At 45.1% G+C, this 22,705-nt stretch overlaps 1 protein-coding gene across 1 annotated transcript in view; it reads left to right on the top strand.

Annotated features, from left to right (window-relative positions):
* Positions 1-22,705, top strand: part of LOC144751956 (uncharacterized) — a 52,557-nt gene that overhangs the window by 8,256 nt on the left and 21,596 nt on the right. The window contains exons 5-7 of the mRNA XM_078639919.1: positions 8,055-8,140; positions 13,296-13,463; positions 14,704-14,850. Of these exons, the coding sequence (XP_078496045.1) occupies positions 8,055-8,140; positions 13,296-13,463; positions 14,704-14,850 (401 nt within the window). The remainder of the gene's footprint in view (positions 1-8,054; positions 8,141-13,295; positions 13,464-14,703; positions 14,851-22,705) is intronic.

The following is a 22,705-nucleotide window of genomic DNA, read 5'->3' as shown; positions in this document are numbered from 1 at the left end:
CATTTAGGAGTCCTTAAGTTAGGAATCCTAGCTTTAGGACTCCTAAACTGAGAAAAATCCTAACTTTAAGACTTTCGGTATTCACAGAAAGCATTTAGGAGTCCTAAAGTTCGGACTCCTAACTTCTGTGAATACCAAAATGAGTAAGTGCCTTCTGTGAATACCAAAATGGTAGAAAGTTTAGGATTTTGTCTTAAGTTAGTTCTGTGAATCGGGCCCACACTGGCCCCCTTGCAACATGGTGCAAGGGTGCCTGTGTTTATGCTAGGCAGCCAACATGGCACCAGTGCAGGAACAAAGGCAGGAATGTGGTGTATTCTGTTAAATACAGTGCATTCCTGCCCTTTCCTTGTCATGCAGCACAGCACGGCGACTTACTGCGCTGCGTGACTTTTTTTGTAAATATGGTCCTCAGCGAGAGAGCCTTGCAAGGGGAAATAGACAAGAGTCAGGCACCTGCCTTGAATCATAGATGACAAACCAGCATGATCATGGACTGTTGCTGGGAACTGAATGTAGCTGGGAGACAGACACGAGTGAGAACGCAACGTGGTGAACCCTGGTTGTAGTCGAAAAAGTGATATTTAATATTTGTAACCTCTGTGAAACTGTGGAAAATGTTGGAAACCCACAAGTTGATGGGATGCCTCAGCTGAAATTGATCCCGTAATCTACAATCATTATACATATAAGGAGAAACTTGCACCCCTTATTTAAACTTTAAATCTACGCATTGTCACAAACACATCTTAAAATAGTTTGATAAATAGGTTGGTTTAAAAAGAAAAACGACCCAATTGTTAATATTTCCCTAAAGACTGCATTATGTCTCCTATCAAGAATCCAATGTTAAAAATCGCTCATTGGACCCCTTGCTTGAAATCTTATAATAAAATAGACTCATCGCTAAAACCCTTTGCTCAGCCAGGCAAACCCAGAAATCTAGTAACATTAATTTCAATTCTTCATTAAATCTTACAACCTGCTAGACATCAGTTAATCAGGTTTCAGGGCAGGCAGCCGCACGAGAACTGCAATCAGCGATGAAGGGAAGGCTTGCGTGGAATATTGGATTGCAGCTAGGTATCTGCTTGTAACATCACTCACCCTCTGAGCTGCCCTTAACATCATTGGCCATATTATTAGTGCAAATGTTAAACATCAATGGTACCACCCAGTCTCAGATCTACTCCTGCTTACTTGATCGATTACAAGAAGTAAAACCCAATACCTTTATACATCCAACTACAGATAGTCTGGCGTAACCCAGGGCCTCATGATTGTACCTGTTCTACTTGCTGGCCACAGCAAAAGTCTGGCAAAAGGCACTTTGTACACAACTCCTTGCTGTTCTTTAGAGTAATTGTGAGTATAAAACACTAAAGAGCGTAGCAGATCAATAGGGATTTGAATAAAGCTAAAGTGGATATGGCTTAGCTAATAAAAGTCAAAAATTCTACTAATTAAAATAATTAAAATATTATTTTCATTAAAATATTAATGAAAATAAAGCAATAGACCTTTCCATCTCTTCTTCAGAATTAGTCTTGATACCAACATAAGAGTAATATCTACTGCAACGCTACCCTTTATTCCTAAAATCCCCTATCTGTACCAAAATAAACTATACAAGCAAACACGAGCACATAAATTACTTCTGTAATTTTTGCTATCTAGCAAAACAAGCTTAATATGCTTTTTGGTCATAGCAGAACTAAAATAGTGTATTATGATATAACTTTCACCAGCCTCACAAATGGACTAAGAAAATGCAAAAGCTAAAGAAATCTCAGTTTTCTGACATATTACAAAGGGATCACGTTTCTTCTTCCTTCTAAAACATAAACTGGCTGCCAGCACACATTCCGAAATACTTCTTTTCATGCTGAAAATCTTCAGCAAGGGAACACCTGAATATCTAGGCCCAACTGGGTCTGGCTAAGAAGCACAGGCTATCCTATGTTCAAGTAACTTAAATGGCAAATTCAGGAAAATTGGAGGCTAGGCGTCACTAGGGGGGTGCGGGGGGTGCGAACCGCACCGGCTGACACCCTCACATGGGGGTGACACCATCCATCTGGTTACGCTGTGTATGTAACACAGCTCAGTCACGCAGCAACGATGGTACGTACGCGCGCGCCCACAGCAGACGTGAGGATTCATGGCAGTAATATCTCGTGCCGAGGGAAGGTAGCGGACGGCTCTGCAGTTACAGACAGTAAAGATAAACACATTTTAGGTCTTCTAGGGTTACAGCGAGAATTACCCGTAAGGGGCAGACCAAACCAGACAAGGTGAGTGTTGTTTTAAAGATATGGGCACGGATTCATGACACGCCTGCCCTTTGTTCGGTGGCACAAAATAGGAGTCTGATATTCGTTTAAAACTGAAAACCAGATCACCGGCCTTAGCTTGGTAACTTTGGCCGCGTGGCACACATTTTCTATAGCCCTCACAAGCCTTGCTTTCTTTTCTGTGGCAGCACAGCATGCTTTAACTATAGCGGCTATGCGCCTTTCATTTCCTCAGAACTTGCCCTGTGCACGCACCTTGGAATTTGGGGGTTACAAAATGGCTTAGTAGGTTGAACACTCGCTGCTGAGATTTGTGTAATCTTCGAGTTTCAAAACGTAAAAACCAAACTCCACAGGGCGGAGGGCGCGGGACTGTTTCTGGCTAACCCTCGACCCTTCCTTCCATTCCATGCCCCACACAGACTGCGCACCATTTTTTTTTTAAATAGCGCAAACTAAAACCCAAAAGTATCGGAGCGCTTTAAGCAGCGAAGCCAGGCAGGCGAGAGGGAGAGCTGCGCTTCAGCCTGCCTCCGAGCAGAGGGCACTCTGTCTGTCTGTGGCTACTCCTCGCAGCTGCCCTGGCCGAAGACTGCCTCTACACTCTGCAGCGAACTGCAGGTATCAATGAGCTCTTTCTCGTCGCCCTGGTATTGCTTTCAGTGTTCTGTTCTCCCCACAAGCTCCTCCAGCACACCCTCTCTGCTCTCCCCCCTCTTCTTTCCAATCGGTCATGGGGCCCCAGCTTTCTCCTGCCTCACACAGTGGGAACCAGCTGGACGGAGATGGAGGGCTGTGGTGCAGTCTAAGATCAGGGGCACGGAGAAATCGTCAAAAATAGAACAGGGGTGGAGTGGTTTAGTTGTTGGAGTAATATTGCCCTATAGTGTGTTTTTTTAGTCGCACTTTGTCTTCACAGAGCAGGATTTGATTGAGTGTATGGGCATTGCTAGGGGGTTTGCATGCCTATTTAAGCACCAATATTGGAAGGGTAATCTGTCCCGTCAACCCTCAATCATTGGTTTTATACTGTGTAAAAAGGACATTGCATGCTCTGGCGAACAGATGGCATAAGTGGATCTAACCAGCAAGGTCCGGGTGACAAGTGTGTTGTTATTTTGTGGGCAGAAGAGTTGTAGGTACTGCCATGTAATACAGCACATTCATTTTACAAAGTTTTATATAGCGCGAACTAGACCCGAATCGGGTATCAGAGGGGTTTACATAGCACCAGTTGCTTACATTGATGCTACAGTAACGCCCCACTACAGATAATGGTGTCAAAGGAAAATATGCATTAAGCACATGGCCATCACCCACTGTTAGCTACAGAGCAATCTCACCATTTCGTTTTTAATTTAGCTCATGCATTCTAGTTTTATTTTCTTTCTTCTTGCATTGTAATACTCGCCGCCTGTAGTCCTGCTCTCTGGTCAGATAGTCTAATCTTAGGCAGTTGTGGTTCTTTTGGTACCCTATTGGGTAATTCCTGTAAACATCAGAGTGCACATCGGCCTCCCTTCCACCACTGCAATCGTTTGAATAAATGAAGAAATCACTTCTCTGTTCTTAGCTGCACGCGTCTTCCACGCTTTGTAAGTGTTCCAAGTTCACACAGCTTTTATTTTGTTGGCCTGCTTTCTAGCAAGAAGTGTTCCTGTTTTGTTTACTCTGTGCAGACTCTTTCATCACGGCGCTCACGATAGTAGATCTAACCCCTACCGAACATTTTCTCAGCGTAGTTTCTGCCCCTGCTTTAATGTGACTTATACAGAAAACGTATCTGCTTACCAATCAGCCAGGTTGTGGCTGTAGCCATTGTCTGGGCTTATTCACAAATCTGCACTGTACACAATAAGGAGCAAGATAGTATTTTCAAAGATATTTTGTGACTCATCAGTCGCAATGCCGCTAATATCTCGAGTTGCTCAGTTGTATATGCATTATGTGCTTTATTTTATGCATTATTTCTGTAGATAAACCTTAACTGGTTTCCAATCTGCTCAGCTGCTGCTACCTCTTCCTTCCCTCTACTTGTCAGGCTTTTACTTCCCTGTTGCCAGCGCTGCACTGATGATCCCCGGCGGCCATATACCACATGTGCATTACTATCACAAAACATGGCATTTGTAGCTTTCAGATCTAGCACACATTTTCAGATATGCTTTTTAGAAAGGGGGTAAAATATTGTCATCCTTTATTTTCTCTGAAGAACAAACAATATGCTGCTTAGGATATATTAAAAACCCACCAGTGCTGCCTTTCTGCCACCCTTTGGAGGAGAATTGCAGAAAGTGCTTTTGGCTGAAGCGCCGACACAATCACTTGCGAGACGTGTTCTGTGTGAAACGACGTTATTATCTGCAGTGTAGCAGGTACATGGCACTGGTGCTTCAGGGTGCGAGGGGCCCACTGCACCCCAGCTTTAGCTTTTTTTGCAACCAAACCGAGGCACGAGGCCCATTTTCCTGGCTTGCATAATGCCAATCTCCCAGAAGCCCATCATTATTAGAGGTCTATCTGAAGTAGGCGACAATGATATCTTATCTCAAGTCATTACTAAAGGTCGTATGGTAGCCATAAAAAGGGTGCAGTGGTCTCTATGAAGTCACTAGAAAGGCTGCAACACCCCAGGTCCTGCCTCCCACATTGGAAAATGTGAAAGGCAGCTCTTTGTCAAGATACCGGTTTTGTGCGAAAAAATAACTTGTGTGTTCTGTTTTATGTGCACATTGCCTTCCTTAAAACATGTAATGAAAGATCGTGCAATGTTTCTACGGGATGGAGTTGGATATGGAGCTACCAAGGTCCTGAATGACTGGTCGGAGCTCTGCAGCCTCGCCTCTGCTCTGTGTCTAACTATTTACACTTATCCTCAGGGGCGCGCGCACGAAATCAAAGCACATTTCATGTGTTTATTGCAGTCACTTTGAGAAAATGCGACAATTGTGAGGGAGAAACCAGGGGTGGTGGTGAAGGCGATGGGGAAAGAGTTAAAAGAGCAGCAGGCAGGGGAGGGGTGCAGGTGGAGGGGGAGGGATGGTGCAGGCAGAGGGTGAGATGGTGCAGGCAGAGGGTGAGATGGTGCAGGCAGAGGGTGAGATGGTGCAGGCGGAGGGGGAGGGATGGTGCAGGCAGAGGGTGAGATGGTGCAGGCAGAGGGTGAGATGGTGCAGGCAGAGGGTGAGATGGTGCAGGCGGAGGGGAGATGGTGCAGGCAGAGGGAGAGATGGTGCAGGCAGAGGGAGAGATGGTGCTGGCAGAGGGAGAGATGGTGCAGGCAGAGGGTGAGATGGTGCAGGCAGGGGGTGAGATGGTGCAGCAGAGGGAGAGTTGGTGCAGGCAGAGGGGGAGATGGTGCAGGCAGAGGGGGAGATGGTGCAGGCAGAGGGGGAGATGGTGCAGGCAGAGGGTGAGATGGGTCAGCCAGAGGGTGAGATGGTGCAGCCAGAGGGTGAGATGGTGCAGGCAGAGGGTGAGATGGTGCAGGGTGCAGGCAGAGGGTGAGATGGTGCAGGCAGAGGGTGAGATGGTGCAGGCAGAGGGTGAGATGGTGCAGGGTGCAGGCAGAGGGTGAGATGGTGCAGGCAGAGGGAGAGATGGTGCAGGCAGGTGGTGAGATGGTGCAGCAGAGGGAGAGTTGGTGCAGGCAGAGGGGGAGATGGTGCAGGCAGAGGGGGAGATGGTGCAGGCAGAGAGAGAGATGGTGCAGACAGAGGGTGAGATGGTGCAGGCAGGGGGTGAGATGGTGCAGCAGAGGGAGAGTTGGTGCAGGCAGAGGGGGAGATGGTGCAGGCAGAGGGGGAGATGGTGCAGGCAGAGGGTGAGATGGTGCAGGCAGAGGGAGTGATGGCGCAGGCAGAGGGTGAGATGGCGCAGGCAGAGGGTGAGATGGCGCAGGCAGAGGGTGAGATGGTGCAGGCAGAGGGTGAGATGGTGTAGGCGGAGGGAAAGATGGTGCAGGCAGGGGGTGAAATGGTGCAGGCGGAGGGGAGATGGTGCAGACAGAGGGAGAGATGGTGCAGGCAGAGGGGACATGATGCAGGCAGAGGGTGAGTTGGTCCATCCGGTAAGTTGTGAGGGGGTGACACCATGAGTTACCCGCACCGGGTGACACCAACCATAGTGACGCCACTGTTCTTTGGCTTTGTAATGTATGGACCTTTTGATTTATTAAAATGATGTGTACAACATAGTTACATATGGGTGTTTTCAGTCTGACTACATCAATTACTCTGTGTTTGTGTCATTCACATGTTTCTTCCACCGACCCCAGCATGCATCAAGAGCCAGTGCGTCACCTTACTTATGGCATTGGCTGACTTCACTATGAGTGATGTCACGCTGCCCATTCACAAGTAGCACATCTGTAAACCAAGTATTTTACTTCAGTGCCAGGGAGTACTATGGTAATGTGTGCTTTTGTTAGACCGAAAAAACATTTTTGCCATTAAGTAATGTCTTTATCTTTAAGATTGATAAATGCACTGATGCTTTTGGAACAATAACATTTTGCAAAAAACCATGATAAGACAAATCAAGAATTTCCAAAAGCTGGTGGCCAACGGCAGACCTATTGGCTTTTCCAGTGCTTGTTTTGTTTTGCAGTGATGAAAGTGTGGGTATTATTTCAGGCAAAGTTCTTCCACAACATGGAGGAGGTGAAGGATGTTAGGTTTCCGATTGTGCTACAGTCTACAAAGGTTACTTGGAAGCTTTGATGGCTGCATAGTTTGCTTTGTACAGGCCTAGCAAGAGAAACATTTCACATATAAGTCCAGACTTTGATAAGAAAAAGGTTGGGTAATAAACAAACTACAGCGCGATGAAGCTGCACCACAGAACCATTGCACTTTGTGCAAGATCCTAGGGCAAACCCATTTGCATGATTTGTGCTACTTGTGTGACAAAAAAATTAGACATATACATTAAGTCTCAGTTGATATCGAAGAACGATTTTTGCATCAGGTCAGTAATGAAGGGGATTTATTGTGAAACTATAAGCATTCTAACCGGTAAAATTACATGTATAATAGAAACTGTAAACATCCTAGGTCCTAGGACTTGAATAACTTCCTTTAACACCTTGGCCTCAGAGCTAATTCCACCGTGGCACTGGGGGGTGGGGGGTGAGCACGGCGGCGTCATGCTCGTGACGGAACCACGCCGTCATGAGTCACAGGCAAGCTGTGCTCATGCCGGCGTGGTTCCGTCACGACTCTGCCCACTCACTAATTCGCCCGCACAGGCAGGGAATCAGTGCCGTGTAGGTGGAGCAGCCGCGGCATGTCGGAACAACGCGGTCATAAGCACACGCCGCCCGTGGCTCATGACGGCGTGGTTCCGTCATGCGCAGGGAAGGGTTAAAAAAATTATTTGTGTAATTAAAAAATGGAACAAAGTGATTTGCCTTAAGCGTTATTGCATCTTTAACATTTGTATGGCGTAAAACATCTATTTATTTTTAATCTTACAATATGTGAACTTAACAAAAATAGTGTGAAAGGAGTCTGCTCCATGTTTTGCCCCGAGTTAAGCCTAGAGCAAATACTAAGCAGCAAGGCATTTGTTCTACCTTGTTTTTTAAGCCCCAGTTGAGGTTTCTGTGACATTCCTCGTGTGTGGCCACTCTGTTTTTCACTGCAGTCTAGTGTGCACACACATGGCAGGGAGCTAGAGCACTAGTCCCTCAGTGTGTGCTCATTTGAAGCAGCTCTTGGCTGATACTGATGCTTTTCTCTGTGCGTTTATGTTTTGCAGATTCTACAGCAAGACTCGGATTGGCGGAGTAAAGGAGCAGGAGTGTATCCCATGCACGTCCCTGACATCTCCTGCGGAGACACAGTGTAGGTTTCTTTTACTTCAGCTTTGAAAGGGGCAGGACACGAGTCGGGGGTACACGCGGTTGGACCGTGTCCACCTACCTTTTTCACAGAGTGGATGCCGTCCACCCTGCCGAGAAGTTGGGACCCACTGAAAAATAGGCTGAATTTGTCTCGGTTTAATTTGCAAACAGATATTCAGCTGCGCCCAGACCCGGACTGGCCGTTGCGGGCACCGGGCAATCCCCCGGTGCGCCGCACGGTTGGGGGCCAGTTTTGGGGCCCTGGGGGCTGTTTTTGTTACAGGGCTGTTTTTGCACCAAAAAGCGGCACTGTAACAAAATCGACTGAAAACCGGCCCTCGCAAAGAGAGCGGTCGCACTGGGGTGGGGGGACCGGCCTAGCACTTTGCCAGGGCCGGTGTTTGTTCCCAGTCCGGCCCTGGCAGCGCCTGCACGTTGTTGTCTGCTTTGCAATCGCAACAACGTGCAGGCGGGAGGGGGCTTTCTTAGTTCATACTCCTGCTGTGCTGAATATGAGGGGTCATCAGGCCTCCTTTTGTTCCAGTCTCCTGGCTGGCAGCAGCCAGGAGCCTCACACCTAGATGCCAATGAAGCGGAGGGGAAACAAAAGCTCACACCTTGTTAGCACTTCACACATACTTCAGAAAGGCAACTTTTCACTTTGTTCAGTCCCTGTTTAGAAGATACGCATGCACTGTAAGAATGTCAGATGCATTGGTCTTTCCCTGTATTTACACAAATTAAATGTAATTGATATAGTGCTTACTACCCCTGAGGAGGCATTGAAATAATTTCTTTTTCTTGTAAAGCACTATGGGTAGCGGAAGTTTACACTGTTAAAAGACAACATTGTTTTATGTGTAGCTTTCAAAAGTGTGAATCTTCCCTTTCTGCCTACATCAGGAGGGGTTTTACCGTGCACTTGAAATGTGCTCCAATGTACTCATGACAGACCTGCTAAACATACATGTGAGGTCTTAAGATCTGATGTCACTTCTTATGATGCCACTTCCTGTGATGTCACACGCCGTTATGTGTCGTGCGCTGACGTCACACACGGTGATGTCACGTTCCGTGATGCCACTTGCATTCTGATTAACTAGGTTAGTTCCCCCACTTCCTTTTTTAGGACTTGTCCCCTGGAAAGGGGGTTGTGCCACATCTTCAGACCAGGAGCCATATTCTATACATGACAGTATTTCTTCCTTTTCCCCATCTTCAGACCAGGAGCCATGTTCTGTACATGACAGTATTTCTTCCTTTTCCATATCTTCAGACCAGGAGCCATGTTCTGACAATGACAGTATTTCTTCCGTTTCCACGATCCTGTCTAGATTTACTTCAACATGTATATTTAACTCAGGTGCAAGGTGGCAGATTTGGATAAAGGGAGATAGGCTATTAGTTGAACACCTCAAAATAAGAATACACATGGACTTCATTGTTAAAGGTCCTTAGCTCATTGGGTTAATGCACCTGCTTTAGAAGTATTTGTGTAACCAGAGGTTGGGTTTTAGTTGGGATGGAGCCTACTATTCTGTGTTTAATACGAGGATAAAACGAGTACTATTGTAGAGCAAAATGGTGACATTTATAATTACAGTGTTCAGTGACAAGTGTAAGTAAACCGTACCACAAATTGTTTGGTTGATAGTATTACTTATGTTACTAGTAAAAATATTGCATCTCTATTATTAATAATATATTTATTATTATTAGTAGTAGCAGTAACAGTAACAGTGATAGTAGCAGTATTACTATTAGTAGTAGCAGTATTTGTCATAGTAGTAGTATAAGTGGTATTAGTAATAGTAGCAGTAGTAGTAGCAGCAATATTAGTAGTAGCGGTAATAGTAGTAATAGTAGCAGTAACAGTGATAGTAGCAGTATTACTATTAGTAGTAGTAGCAGTATTAGTCATAGTAGTAGTAGTAGCAGTATTAGTAGCAGTAGTAGTAGCAATATTAGTAGTAGTAGTAGTAGCAGTACAATAGTTGTAGCTGTATTATTATTATTATTATTATTAGTAGTAGCAATATTAGTAGTAGCAGTAATAGTAGTAACAGGACTGCAGTAGTGACAGTATTAGCAGAATTAGCAGTAGTAGTATCAGTAATAGTAGTAGGGGTGACAGAACTTGGGCAGGCAGGAAGGAGGGCAGACACTTCCCCTGGGATGGTCTCCCATCCCGCACATGAAATTGATGAGGAGGGATGGCTGCATAGGGAGTTGTACCATGAATCCCCTCACCCCTTCCAGTCATACACCTTACCCATAATTCCTCTTCCTTCTGCTCTTCCTCCATACGCGCTGCTTCACTTGCCTGGCTCCACCTGTCATTCCTCCAGTCTGACAGAGGTGAAGGAGACAGGGAGCATAGCCGCCAAGTTTTCAGTTTTCTTATGTGTGACATTTCCATTGTTTAGTGTACTTAGGAGTGACACTCCACAACCAGATGTGCCCTCTACTATTTGTTATAAGTACAGCATAAATTGTCAGCCTCCATTCAGTCGTTGACACATGCCTAGGCCCATGGCAGTCTCAATATATTCAAAACAAAACTCTGTATCTCTATGAATCATAGACTTCCTTATGTATACTTAAAGGTGCAAGTAAATTGAAGTCCCTTAAGCCATGCGTACTTCAGCGGATTGCACGCTTGGCACGGTGGATGGGATTCAACTTTCCTGTCTTTTGAACTCTTCCTTTTTGACTGTTCATTTATCTGGCTCCTGAGATGAACAAACTCCCAGCACTCTGATTCTTTTATTCTCCTCCTCTTTTGGGACCTGATTCACCAACCAAGATGGCTAATGTTGTTATGTCATCCTACATCCAAACCTCAAGTGGCGCAAAAGATTTCCGTCAGTGCAGAGTACAAGAGCGTGCACTTGCTCTCCATGGCTAAGAGGTCTGTTCCTTCACTCTCTCAGACCCACCTAAAGTGCAGAGAGTTTGAACAGCTAGAGGTGCTGGTGTATTTTCTCACTATGTGGCAAACAGTAGGGGCGGGCAGAATTTGCGTATTCGCGCTACGCAGAGCTCCGCGGAATGGTAAAAAATCTCCGCAAGCATGCAGAGTTCCGCGAACACACAGAATTGCTTGTTCTGCCCGTTCACAATGCTTGTTTCCTGTTCGCAAATGCTGTTTGAGTGTTCGGGGGGGGAAATATCTCGCGAACACACATTTTGAAAGTGCGAACAAGCAAAAAATTCCATAAAGCCGCAAATCGAATGCGAAATTACCCAAATTCCACAAGCGGAACGGAATTTACTGCCCAGGCCTAGCAAACTGTTGAAATTACCTTTCTTTCTCTCAGACTCACCAATGCAGAATGTGGCTTTTTTCTTCAGTCTTGACCTTCTGAAGCTTCATATTACTCTGTTCTGTGCTTCTGTTATGCATTGATTGATAGTCCTAATAAGCCATCCTGAGTGGATGACTGCTCTCTATAACAACCTGAACCAAGCTCAAGAATCACAATCACAACTAATCCTGCAAGGTGAAAGATCAAGCAACATATGGGTAGAAGACAGAGACAACGGACAAGGATCATGTCAACTGAGTGGAGCACTGATTGCACCCACCTTCTTAGGTCCCAATTTAAGCTTCTGGAATGGGAACGTGACAGGCCTGGACAGATGCCAAAGGCAGATTTGTGTGGCTTGTGCAAGGTTTCAAACTGGATCTTCTGCTTTACAAGCAGCCAGTGTGTTCACCCCTTCTTACCAGTCAGGCTGCCATATGTTGCATAAATTGCAGATAGATCAGCAGTTGCCTCTGCAGTCAACACCCTATCTCGAGAAAACAAGGCAAGAAAACATATGAGAGAATGGATGATTTTTAGTTTGCTGCTGTTTTATATATTGTGAAATTGGCTGAGGGCATTTTGCATGAGCACCAGATTATGTTGCACAAGATCAGATTTCTTTTTGTTATTTAATAGGCACGGGGTGATTATGTGATTTGCCCAGAACCACAGGATGGTGAGCCAACACCAGGATTTGAACCTGGTTCCCCATATATAAAGTCAGCAGCTCTGTCTGTTAGGCCACATTGCCTCCCTTATCAAAGTCTGGTAGCAGACGACGAGAGGGGATCTCTTCATAACTCTTCCCCCCAAAAAACCCTTTTTACTCATCTAAAAGCCTCCTCCTACTGCTATGACCTAAAACAAAAAAAAATCCTTCACTCTTCTATCGCTCCACTATTCTTTTCAATCAAAAGAACAGACTAGCAAGTTCACTTCTCTAATTCCATATTCCACTATACTAATTCACCACTAATCCTTTATGGGTTCCAGGGTAGCGTGCTACTCACCAACCAAGGGGTTTTAACACCTCATCAGGGGTAACAGGTGCTATATGAATGCAAACCTTTCTTTCCCTTCTATCCCTCCTGCTATCCTTCTCACTCCAAATAACTGACTAACATCCACCACTCAAGTTACTTTCATATTTCACCATATTAATTCACCACTAATCCTTTATGGGTTTCCAGAGTAGCGTGCTACTCACCAAAAAAAACGCTTCAACACCCCATCAGGATTTAGAAGTGCTATATAAATACAAACCTTCTTTCCTCTTCTATCCTTCTGCTATCCTTCCGAATCCAAATAGCTGACTAACATATCCACCACTTAAAATTTACTTGCATGTTTCACTATACTAACTCAACCCTAATCCTCTATGGGTCCCTGAGTAGCGTGCTACTCGCCAAAAAAGTGCTTTGACGCCTCATCAGGGGTAGCAAGCGCTATGCAAATGCAATTACAATACAATACAATACAATAATGCTTGCATGGTGATGCCTAGATGTAGCAGAAGTCTTGACTACCATAATGATAGATCTCCAAGATCTCCCAGAATGCTAACTCTGTGTACAGGGTCTGAGCAATGACCAGAATAACATGTGTGAAATTTCCGAGCTTGAATGACCTCAAATTAGAAATTTTTATAGGAAGACATCGGTGACTGGTACTTGTGGGTCAACAGAGGTAGAGTTGGAGATTAGGAGATGGTGCTATTAGAGGTCATTACATATACTTCAAGGAGCTGTGCTGGAGAGCAGTAGGGACTCTGTTTTGTGTTTAAAAACTTCATATTCTCAGCCAATCATAAGTCATAGGAAGATGGTCTTTTTTTTGTCTCTATAGGTAATCGCAAGGCAGGACCCATGAAGCTTGAAAGCTCAACGCCACCTCCCCGAGACATGACCACCCTGCTGGTAGGAGCAAGCAGTGCCTTTGCTATGACTGCCCTGGCGCTAGTGATACTGTCCGCGATATACTGCCGGCGATTCTTGAAAAAACAGTGCATGCGCGGTAAGCAAAGCGGACATTACCCTATGAGTAGTATGTGTAGATATCACCAAATGAAGTCCTATTGCCACAGTTCACTGGTTGAGGGAGGTATTGAGTGTGCGCTGTTCTGTATTTATGAAGTAATGATACATTTACATATAATTAAAATATACAAAATGTGAATTCAACAAAATTGAGTGAATGAATGAATGAGCATGTTCGTTGAAAAAGTCTCAATGATGTGATAGTAATATGTTGACCTTTGGATTATAAGGTATTCTCCCCACACCGCTTCAGTTGAGTTTTCATTTTTTTTAATGCTAATGAGGTAGATGTGTATCTGGTACAGCTTTGGTTTGATTGATTGTTTTGGAGTGAGGACCGAATTATTTGCATGTGGTAAGACACCACTGGGGCATTCCTGTTATAGCTTTTTCATTTGAAAGGCAGCTCTTTGAACAACATCATGTGAAAATGAAGATACCCTTTAGGATAAATAAAGTATAAACTACAATTTTTTATTTTGGCAAATAGGTAATCCATTTAAAAGTAATTTCTGCAGTGTAAATTTTGTGTTGGGGATAATGAGACTATGAGTAAGGGTCTTTGAAGGAATTGACATGCAATATGATTATTTTATGGTTTGTTGCTTGGCTTGCAGTCTGGGGTAGGTATAGAGTAAAGTTAAATGTTAGTGTTGTGGTTGGGGGAGAATTTGACCAATGGTTTTGGTAGGAGTTATGGTTAGGTTTAAAGTGAAGATGAGTTTCGCTCTTAGTAAGTTTAGTATTATGGTTACATTCAGGGTTAGGTGAAAGGTTATGGCTCTTGTTACAGTGAGCGTTTAGGCTGGGGTTATGTGTAGGCGTAGGGAGAGGGGTCAGGTTAGAGTTGGGGTTAGTGTGGTTTTTATATTCTGTTTTTTTCATCTTTGTTTCCTTCCAATTCTCAATGTATGGTAAAATTCATTTCTTTCACAATGGGGTATTCAACATTAATTTTCAGGACTGTATTATTTCCTGTTGTCAGTCTTCGTTATCATACATTCATTTAAACTGAGAATTCAAAGTGGGGACCTGTGTAGGTTTCCCCTACAAGATGTGGTCTGGTTCTTTACGTTGATCCCTGAGTCATCTGCCTAAGTGTGATGTCCTTGTCCTCACGAATTATTTTCTGAATCCTTCAGCTATTTCCACTTTGCAGTATAAATATTTTATACGTGCACAAATTGACAAAAGAATGCATTATGCTTGTTTTTCAGCAATCCTGAGTTCTTCAAAGTTGACAGAAGCAAGTGTGACGATTGCAGGCTGCAGCTCCCAACCCAGCAGTCAATGTTCCAAGCAGCAGCTTCACAATCCCTGTGCCCTGGGTGGCAATACCTTAAGCTCCAATCAGCAGACACAAGGTGAGGTTATGATGGCCCTTCCCTTCCTCTTGCTTTCACATCAAGCCACTGACATGCTTATTCTTTACACATGTTCATGGTGGGCTCAGAGAAGCCAGGCCCAATGTCCTAAAGCAAGGTGTGTGAAATTGTTCCTTTTCCTAAGCGTGTGTAAATCCCTCATGAGGAAAAGAGCTATGCAAGGAATTCAGTTGTGCGTGTTCAAAATGTTCATGGTTCACCGGTGGAACATAGTTTCACCATAGTCGAGATAAGAGACATCCTGCGGCATATTTACAAAAAAATGTCTGAGTCTTAAGAAGACCAAAACTTAAGTTTCACTGGGACAAAATCCTAACTTTTCGACTTTCGGTATTCACAAAGGGCATTTAGGAGTACTAAAGTTAGGGTTCCTAATTTAGTACTCCAAAATTCATTTTGTGAATACTGAAAGTTGTAAAGTTAGGATTTTGTCTCAGATTACTTTTGTAAATCGGAACCCTGAAGTACAGTCTATACTGACATACAGCTAGTAAAGTACAGGTTAGGGTTCGAGGGTTGCCTCAGATACTAAGGGCCGCAAATGCAGTATGTGTCAGCCGCAAGGAGATACACGGCATTCCAGGTCAGGGGCATCGACAGAGCCACAGTGAACGTTGTGAGCTTTCTGGGAGTGCAAGTCATGAAATTCAACATCTAACATTTACAAAATCAATTTTTGGAAGTCTTCATACTCTAGGGGGTCGACTCCGATCCGGTAAAAAGCGTTCCGAATCGCCGTACGGAGCGTTTTTTCCCCGTACGAATCGTACCTGTAAACGTCCCGTACGTACGACGAAGTACGATTCGTACCAGGAGCCGTACTCCTATGAGTCGTACAAGACACCGTACGATTCTAATCTCCGTGCGATTCTCCCTCGGAACCCGCTGTACACGACATCTGTACGGTTCGCGGCTGGTTTTTACGACCCAGCAAGTACGATACGTGTCGGGTACGCACCGTACGACCCTTTTTCTACGGGAGCTGAAAACAGCCGTAAAAGCAGAGTTCGCGCCTCGGTGTACGAGCCGTACCCCCATTGTACAATCGGTGTACGAGCCGTACCCCATGTACGATCGGTGTACGAGCTGTACCCCCGTTGTACGATCGGTGTACGATGGGGGTACGGCTCGTACACCGATCGTACATGAGGTACGGCTCGTACACCGATCGTACAATGGGGTACGGCTCGTACACCGATCGTACAATGGGGTACGGTTCGTACACCGATCGTACATGGGGTACGGCTCGTACACCGATCGTACAATGGGGGTACGGCTCGTACACCGATCGTACAATGGGGTACGGCTCGTACACTGATCGTACATGGGGCACGGCTCGTACACCGATCGTACAATGGGTGTACGGCTCGTACACGATCGTACAATGGGGTACGGCTCGCACACCGATCGTACATGGGGTACGGCTCGTACACCGATCGTACATGGGGTACGGCTCGTACACCGATCGTACAATGAAGGTACGGCTCGTACACCCCATGATCGCAGGGGTACGGTGCGTACCCCTGCCATTATGGAGGGTACGGACCATACGGTGTGTATGTGTTTGTGTGCTTATCCATACGACTCGCCCTTACCTGACGTAGACCGTACGAATCGCGTCCTCATACCCCGGTCCGGATCGTACTCGTCGGGTCGTACGGCATGTGTACGAGTCGTACGGTATGTGTACGAGTTGTACGGTTCACGGTTTCAGCCTTGCAATACGTACGGATCGCGACGATTCGGACGGATTCACGGAATACGGATCGTACTTTGCGACTCGGATGGACGGGTACGATTCGTACGGAGAGGGCTCCGGATACAAATCGTATGGCCGTTTTTTTCCCCGAATCGGAATCGACCCCATGGTGTGTTGCTTGGTGCCAGCATGTGTGCATGTATAGATGCACATTCGCAGTGTTGTGTTTGCCTGCCTCTTTGTCCCTGTACTATAGGAAAGCCAACAGTAGAGTATCTGTAACCAAGGTCCACAGCTTTATCCCACTTACACTTCAAACACTGTTGCTTGCTTGAGTTGCAAAACATAGGGTGATACATACAAGAAAATGTTGGAGTGCTGTGTGACACCAAATTTGGCAATGCTGCGATCGACATTTACAAAAATACTGCACACCCCTGTGTTTCCCCTAGCGCTGCTGCTAAATAAGCTGCTTAGCACCAGCACAGGCCACCTTGCACCATGTTGCAAGGGTGCCTGCGCTGAAGGGTGATTTTTTTTATTCACAGGAAGGGACACCTTCTTGCACATAAACAATCTTTAAAGGTGATTTGTTGTTTTCTGTGTGTGCTGCAAAATGCAGCACACATAGAAAGAGAAATATTAGTGGAGAAGTTAATAATTTCTCTTCGTACCACCATTACCTGGCCTTGGGTTTTGGTGCTGCCCCATCCTTGTAAATAAAGGGCAGTGTAAAAAAGCAATGGGTTTTGAAGTGGAATGCCTTTTGCAAAGCCCATTGGTTGCACCTATGCTGCTGCAGACTGCTGTGGAAAGGGGCTTAATGCCACCGTGTCACTATATGGTATGGTGTAACGCCACCGGAGCTCAGAAAAAGCAATGATCTGGTGGTGTTAGGGGCTTGTAAATGTGCCCCATTATGTATAGTTAAGGAAAACAAACTCCATCACAGCAAGGCATGTGCTGAACTCTAGAAAAAAGAACTCTTGAGAAAGGGTCAGGCGCAGTGCTTAATTTGTAAAATATTAAGTGCAGGGGCTCAAAGTTTTGCTCAGAAGCCGCCACCAGCCTTGCAAAACGTTGTGGTGCCAAAGACCAAGACCGGGTAGGCTTGAGCACCCTTCATGCATAATTAACCCACCACCAGACACTCCGTGACCCTATCTCTCACTCCTGCACATTCTTTGTTGTCTCTGCTTCCTCCCTTTGTTACTGTTCCATCTTTTTCTTTGTCATCCCTTTTGAGTTTTTCTCTGTCTTGTCTTAGGTATAAGTGTGATAGGAACAATAAGTGCTAGTGCCCAAAAAATAAGTGCCGGTGGCCCCATCTGTAGCCACCGGCTCAAAGTAAGCACTGATATTACTTTATGGTTCACATCCAGAGGCATGGCATGGATTCCAGTGGCCCTGGTCAAACAAGGAAAATTGGTTCTTTCAGAGCCAACGGGTGATGACGGGTGACAGGTGCTCCCAAGTGGGTTGGTATTGTAAATAAGGGGTGTTTCCTCTGCCACTGACTGACCATCCTTGTAACTCTTAATATGAGCACAGTGACAAGACGGTTCTATCAGTCGCGGCAGGGGCATCCTCCCATTTCATTCAATATGCTTTTTTTGTTTTTTATTTTCAGCCTTTCAGCAGCTTGGCACAAATAGTCTACTGCACACAGCACTCTCATTTAAAAAGACAGTGTAAGACAGCCAATGCACAACTACACACACAACTCGAAGGGACCCCCTCAGGATGACAGGGCTCACCCCGGCACCCCCATCCAACCACTATGTGGGCTGCGGGGTGTACTTTACATCCCTGGTATCGAATATCAGCGAAGCTTACAATTGTTCTGTAAGCTGCCAAACTGTCTGTCCTGTAGACTTGTCTTCACCTGTTGTTTCTCCAGTAGGAGACACAGTTGTGTTGCACTCCATTAGATTGCATATCACAGCCCTTCATTTTCAGTAACATGTTCTTTCTTTCTGACCTGAGGACTTCTCTGATCTCCCAATCACACACAATGAAAACAGTGTCATTCTACCCCGCCAACGGCCAGGCAGTCACCCAGCTAATTATTTTTATTTTGAACAGTTATCAGGCAATCTGACTACAAGCTGCTGCCAAAAGCCACAAATCTTTTCCTGACCCTCGGTGCTTGTCGCGGACCCGCCCGCCTGTCTCCCGCTGCCTTGCCGCTCTCTTTCTACCTGGAGCGGGGCCGCCGAGTGGAGACGGGCGAGGGGCGAACTACGAATCCCAGACGCCCTAGCAGTGAGCCGCCTCACCTGTGAGCGCCAGGAGGCGCTTAAAAGAGTCACCAGCACCGTCTCGCGGGACGCCTGGCGAAGCCCGGGCCAAGGGCGGGCCCGTTTAAGCCCGTTCAAGACCGGGTAAGACTGGACTGGGCCACTCCATTAACATTTCTCCCCCGAGACTTTGCACCTTATTGTACCTATTTATTTACTTTATTTATTGTATGAACCTAATTTATGGTTGGTAAGAGGGCTTTTTCCTAACCATTAGGTATATGTATTTTATTTATCTCCTTATATTATCGTCATTTGTCTTATAACTGTTGATATCTATTCTAAACCATGAGTACAAGGGGAAGCAGGAGCAAGACGGCCCAGGGGCTAGGCCAGATCACTGGACCGATCGACCAATTTATCACGAGGGCAAATGAGGCGATTGATCAGGGCATCATTCTCTTAGAAAGAAGAGTATCACAAGATTTGGCCACAGCGCGAAGGTCCTCAATGGGCCTATTGGCGCTAGCTAAAACTCCAATACAGTCAGGAGTAATTGATCCACTTCTGATGGAAGTTCCTGCAGATATTCACACTATCCCTAATAATGTAGACCTGTCTGCATCACAACTATCGATGGAGTCAGAGATAAGGGAAGACTTAGAGAAAACCCCCGTCCTGGTCATGAGTCCAACTCAAATTGTACCCCCAACTCAATCAGAACCCACGAACAACCAGGAAAAGGGGAGGAGGGAGGGAGCTATCCCGAAACAAAAAAGTGTTAGGAATAAGAATGAGCATAAACAACAGTCCACTAAAGCTCTTACAAAGAACCAAAGACCTCGTAATCGCCCTCCTATACGTAATGCCGTAATTCCTACAAATACATCTATAGTTAACCTTTCTCCAACACCGCTAAACCTAGATGTTTCAGACAGGGAGGGGGGTGTGAGTAATATAAGTGAATCAAATAAGCAGCTACTAGCCAGCATTGGGGAGCTGATTAAGACTCATTTACTTCCAATAGAGCGAACATTAATGAATATCGAAAAACAAATAGCCAAGCTGTCTACTCACTCAAATAATGCGACTAAACAAAATACACTAGGAGTTACTAATGTGAGCGGCAATAAAGGTAATACCGCACAGAAACCTTTAGGGCCAATATTACAATCAAAAAACTCCTCAACTATGCCAAACCGACAAGATAAACCGAAAGTGGTTCAGGTTTCCACACAGATAATCAATGACACACCCAGAGGACCCTCCCAAGTAGACAAACAAAAGCCAATGCCACCTAAGACACCAGTATTACAACTGGAGGGAGACAAAAAAAGGGAGGGAGGTACAGGCGGCCTATTAATCTCCACCCAGAGGCAAGCTCTTTCACTGTAATCCTCACAGGGGTCCCAGAACTCACTGAAAACATGAGAGAATCCACCTGGTCTTTAACAAATAAAGTGCAGCAATGGCTTAGCATCAATAGACCCCTCCCCCCAACTGTAACAGCAGATTTTCAATGGTGCGTAGGGTACCTTGGATTGGTGAAACAAAGAAAAATATACAGGGGGACTGTATCATTATAAATTTTGACGACCCTGGCACGGTCAAATACATTTGCTCATGGTCAACATTGGAGAAGAAGGGAGGTATTGACGCCAACCGTCTATCCTTCTTTTACCCTCCAATGTATGCCTATGACCAAGAACCCCCGTATAACTGGAATCAATGCCCTGAATGGAACTGGACCCAAGTAGACTCCCGAAACAGGAGAAGGGACTGGGAGACTTGGTCCTGGAACCCAAGAAGAGAGCAACCATACATGGAAGGATGGAGGGGAATACCAACTAGCAACCGATTTTCTTCTCTAGAAATGGTAGATTGACCACCACTAACCCTAAAATCCATCGAGATAGAAGTTGCATATCCCAGGACTCCTATAGCCCACAGGGAACCCCACACCCAAACAAATGAAAAGACCTATCACCTATCCAACCAAGATTTAGTGAAAAATAACAATGAGCTGTATATCGATCAAATATCCCCTAGATTGCACCTATCACCAATAAACGATACACCTGGGGGGCTGAACAATCAACCTAGTAAAAAGGGAGACGATGAATCCTCATTGAAAGGTACTCGAGACAAGTCACTAGCTGTTTAACCAAGCTAAAAGTGGGGCTAAATCAAACGTGGCTAAATCAAAATAATCTCAGGGAAAATCTATCCATCGTAACATGGAACATCGCGGGACTCTCCAAACAAGCCGTAGACCCAACCTTTTTGAACTTTGTTAATAACTTTGACTTAATATCTCTACAGGAATGTTGGGACCTGGAGCCTACTAATTTAGATGGCTTCAGCACTAACTTTACTCCGGCTATTCAGACCAGTAAGGGTAGGAGTTCAGGCGGTCTCTGCCTGTATGCCTCAAACAGGGCAAACATAACACTAGAGAGTATGGACTCACCTCAAGATAAATACAAGAATAAAAAGATCGGACACTCAATGCAGGTATTTTTAGTGAAGGGGAAAGGGGCCCCCAGCTTCCTCCTGATTAACCTATATAATAATATAGCGAGGGATGACCAAGTAGAATTTATAGACGAACTATCAAACGCCCTGAAGAGGGGAATTGGAAGGGATAAAGCGGAAAGATGTGCCATAGTGATGGGCGATTTCAACTGTCACTTATGCCCTCATAGTGGATCGAGCGTCTGTGATATAAGAAGCCTTAATGGCGAATTCACTACCCATTTCGAACATACGCATTTCGGAAATTTAATGAATAAATTAATGCATGAATGGGACTTAGGCTTTTTCAACGAGTTAACTGAGCCAATGACCGACTTCCAACCTACTTTTCATGGAAGGGGGTTACATACCACAATAGATTTCATGTTGATGTCAAATAGCCATTACTGGAGTGCTATGGAATTTAAAAAGGAGGACATAGTCATGAGTGATCATTACCCGATCAGTGCGAAATTCGATGTCGGCCTTAGTTCCAGCCAGACTCCGGATGTAACGGAAAGCCTACATTGTCACTCAATCTCCCTGGCACGTACTAATGGCTATTCTATAAAATGGTCCAAGGTAAACACAAATACCTTTCTGAAAGATCTGATCATGGAAGACTCTGTTCAATTTGTGACTTGCCTTGAATACCCTTTTAACCCATGTGCAGTAAAATCTGCTTTTGGAAAAATAGCAGCCACAATCAAGAAAAACCTTACCAGGAAACAAAAAGAAGATGCCAGGGTTAAGTGTATAGGCTGGTTTAATTCTGAATGCTCAAAAGCCCATAATATCCTTAAAGATACATTAAAAAGACTGCCAAAAAACCAAGCAGAAATCAGAACAGCCCGACTGGTATATAAACAGTCAATCAAGAAAAGAAAAAGGGAACTTAAAGATGCTGCCTGGGAGGCGCTATTAAAAGCTAGTACTTTAAAGGATAATACGGCTTTCTGGAGGGAAGTGGACGCTCCTTTTTTTAAGGAGAGGTCGACAGGCCTCCTAGAAATTGCTATTACAGAAGATGTCTGGATCAATCACTTCACAGAGTTATACAAAATAGATGAGTCGGTTGAACCTGAAAATCTCGATCCCAGGAGATTACAAGAGAATGACCTACAGAGACCCCCGACAGATACATTTCCGCTACACACATATTTTACACTCCCAGAAATAGAACAGGCCATCTTGGAAAGTGCAAATTCTAAAGCTCCCGGGCCTGACGGAATCCCAATCGACATATTTAAAGATAATATGTCTTTATGGGCCCCCCTTCTTACAAACGTGCTAAATTCTTATACCCTAGAAGGTTTCCCCACAACATGGCAGGAAGCCATAATAATTCCAATCTTCAAAAAGGGAGATAGAATGGACCCAA

Source organism: Lissotriton helveticus, chromosome 4_2 (assembly GCF_964261635.1).
Source record: "Lissotriton helveticus chromosome 4_2, aLisHel1.1, whole genome shotgun sequence".
Classification (NCBI taxonomy): Eukaryota; Metazoa; Chordata; class Amphibia; order Caudata; family Salamandridae; genus Lissotriton; species Lissotriton helveticus.
This window is presented reverse-complemented; position numbering and strand designations above follow the sequence as displayed.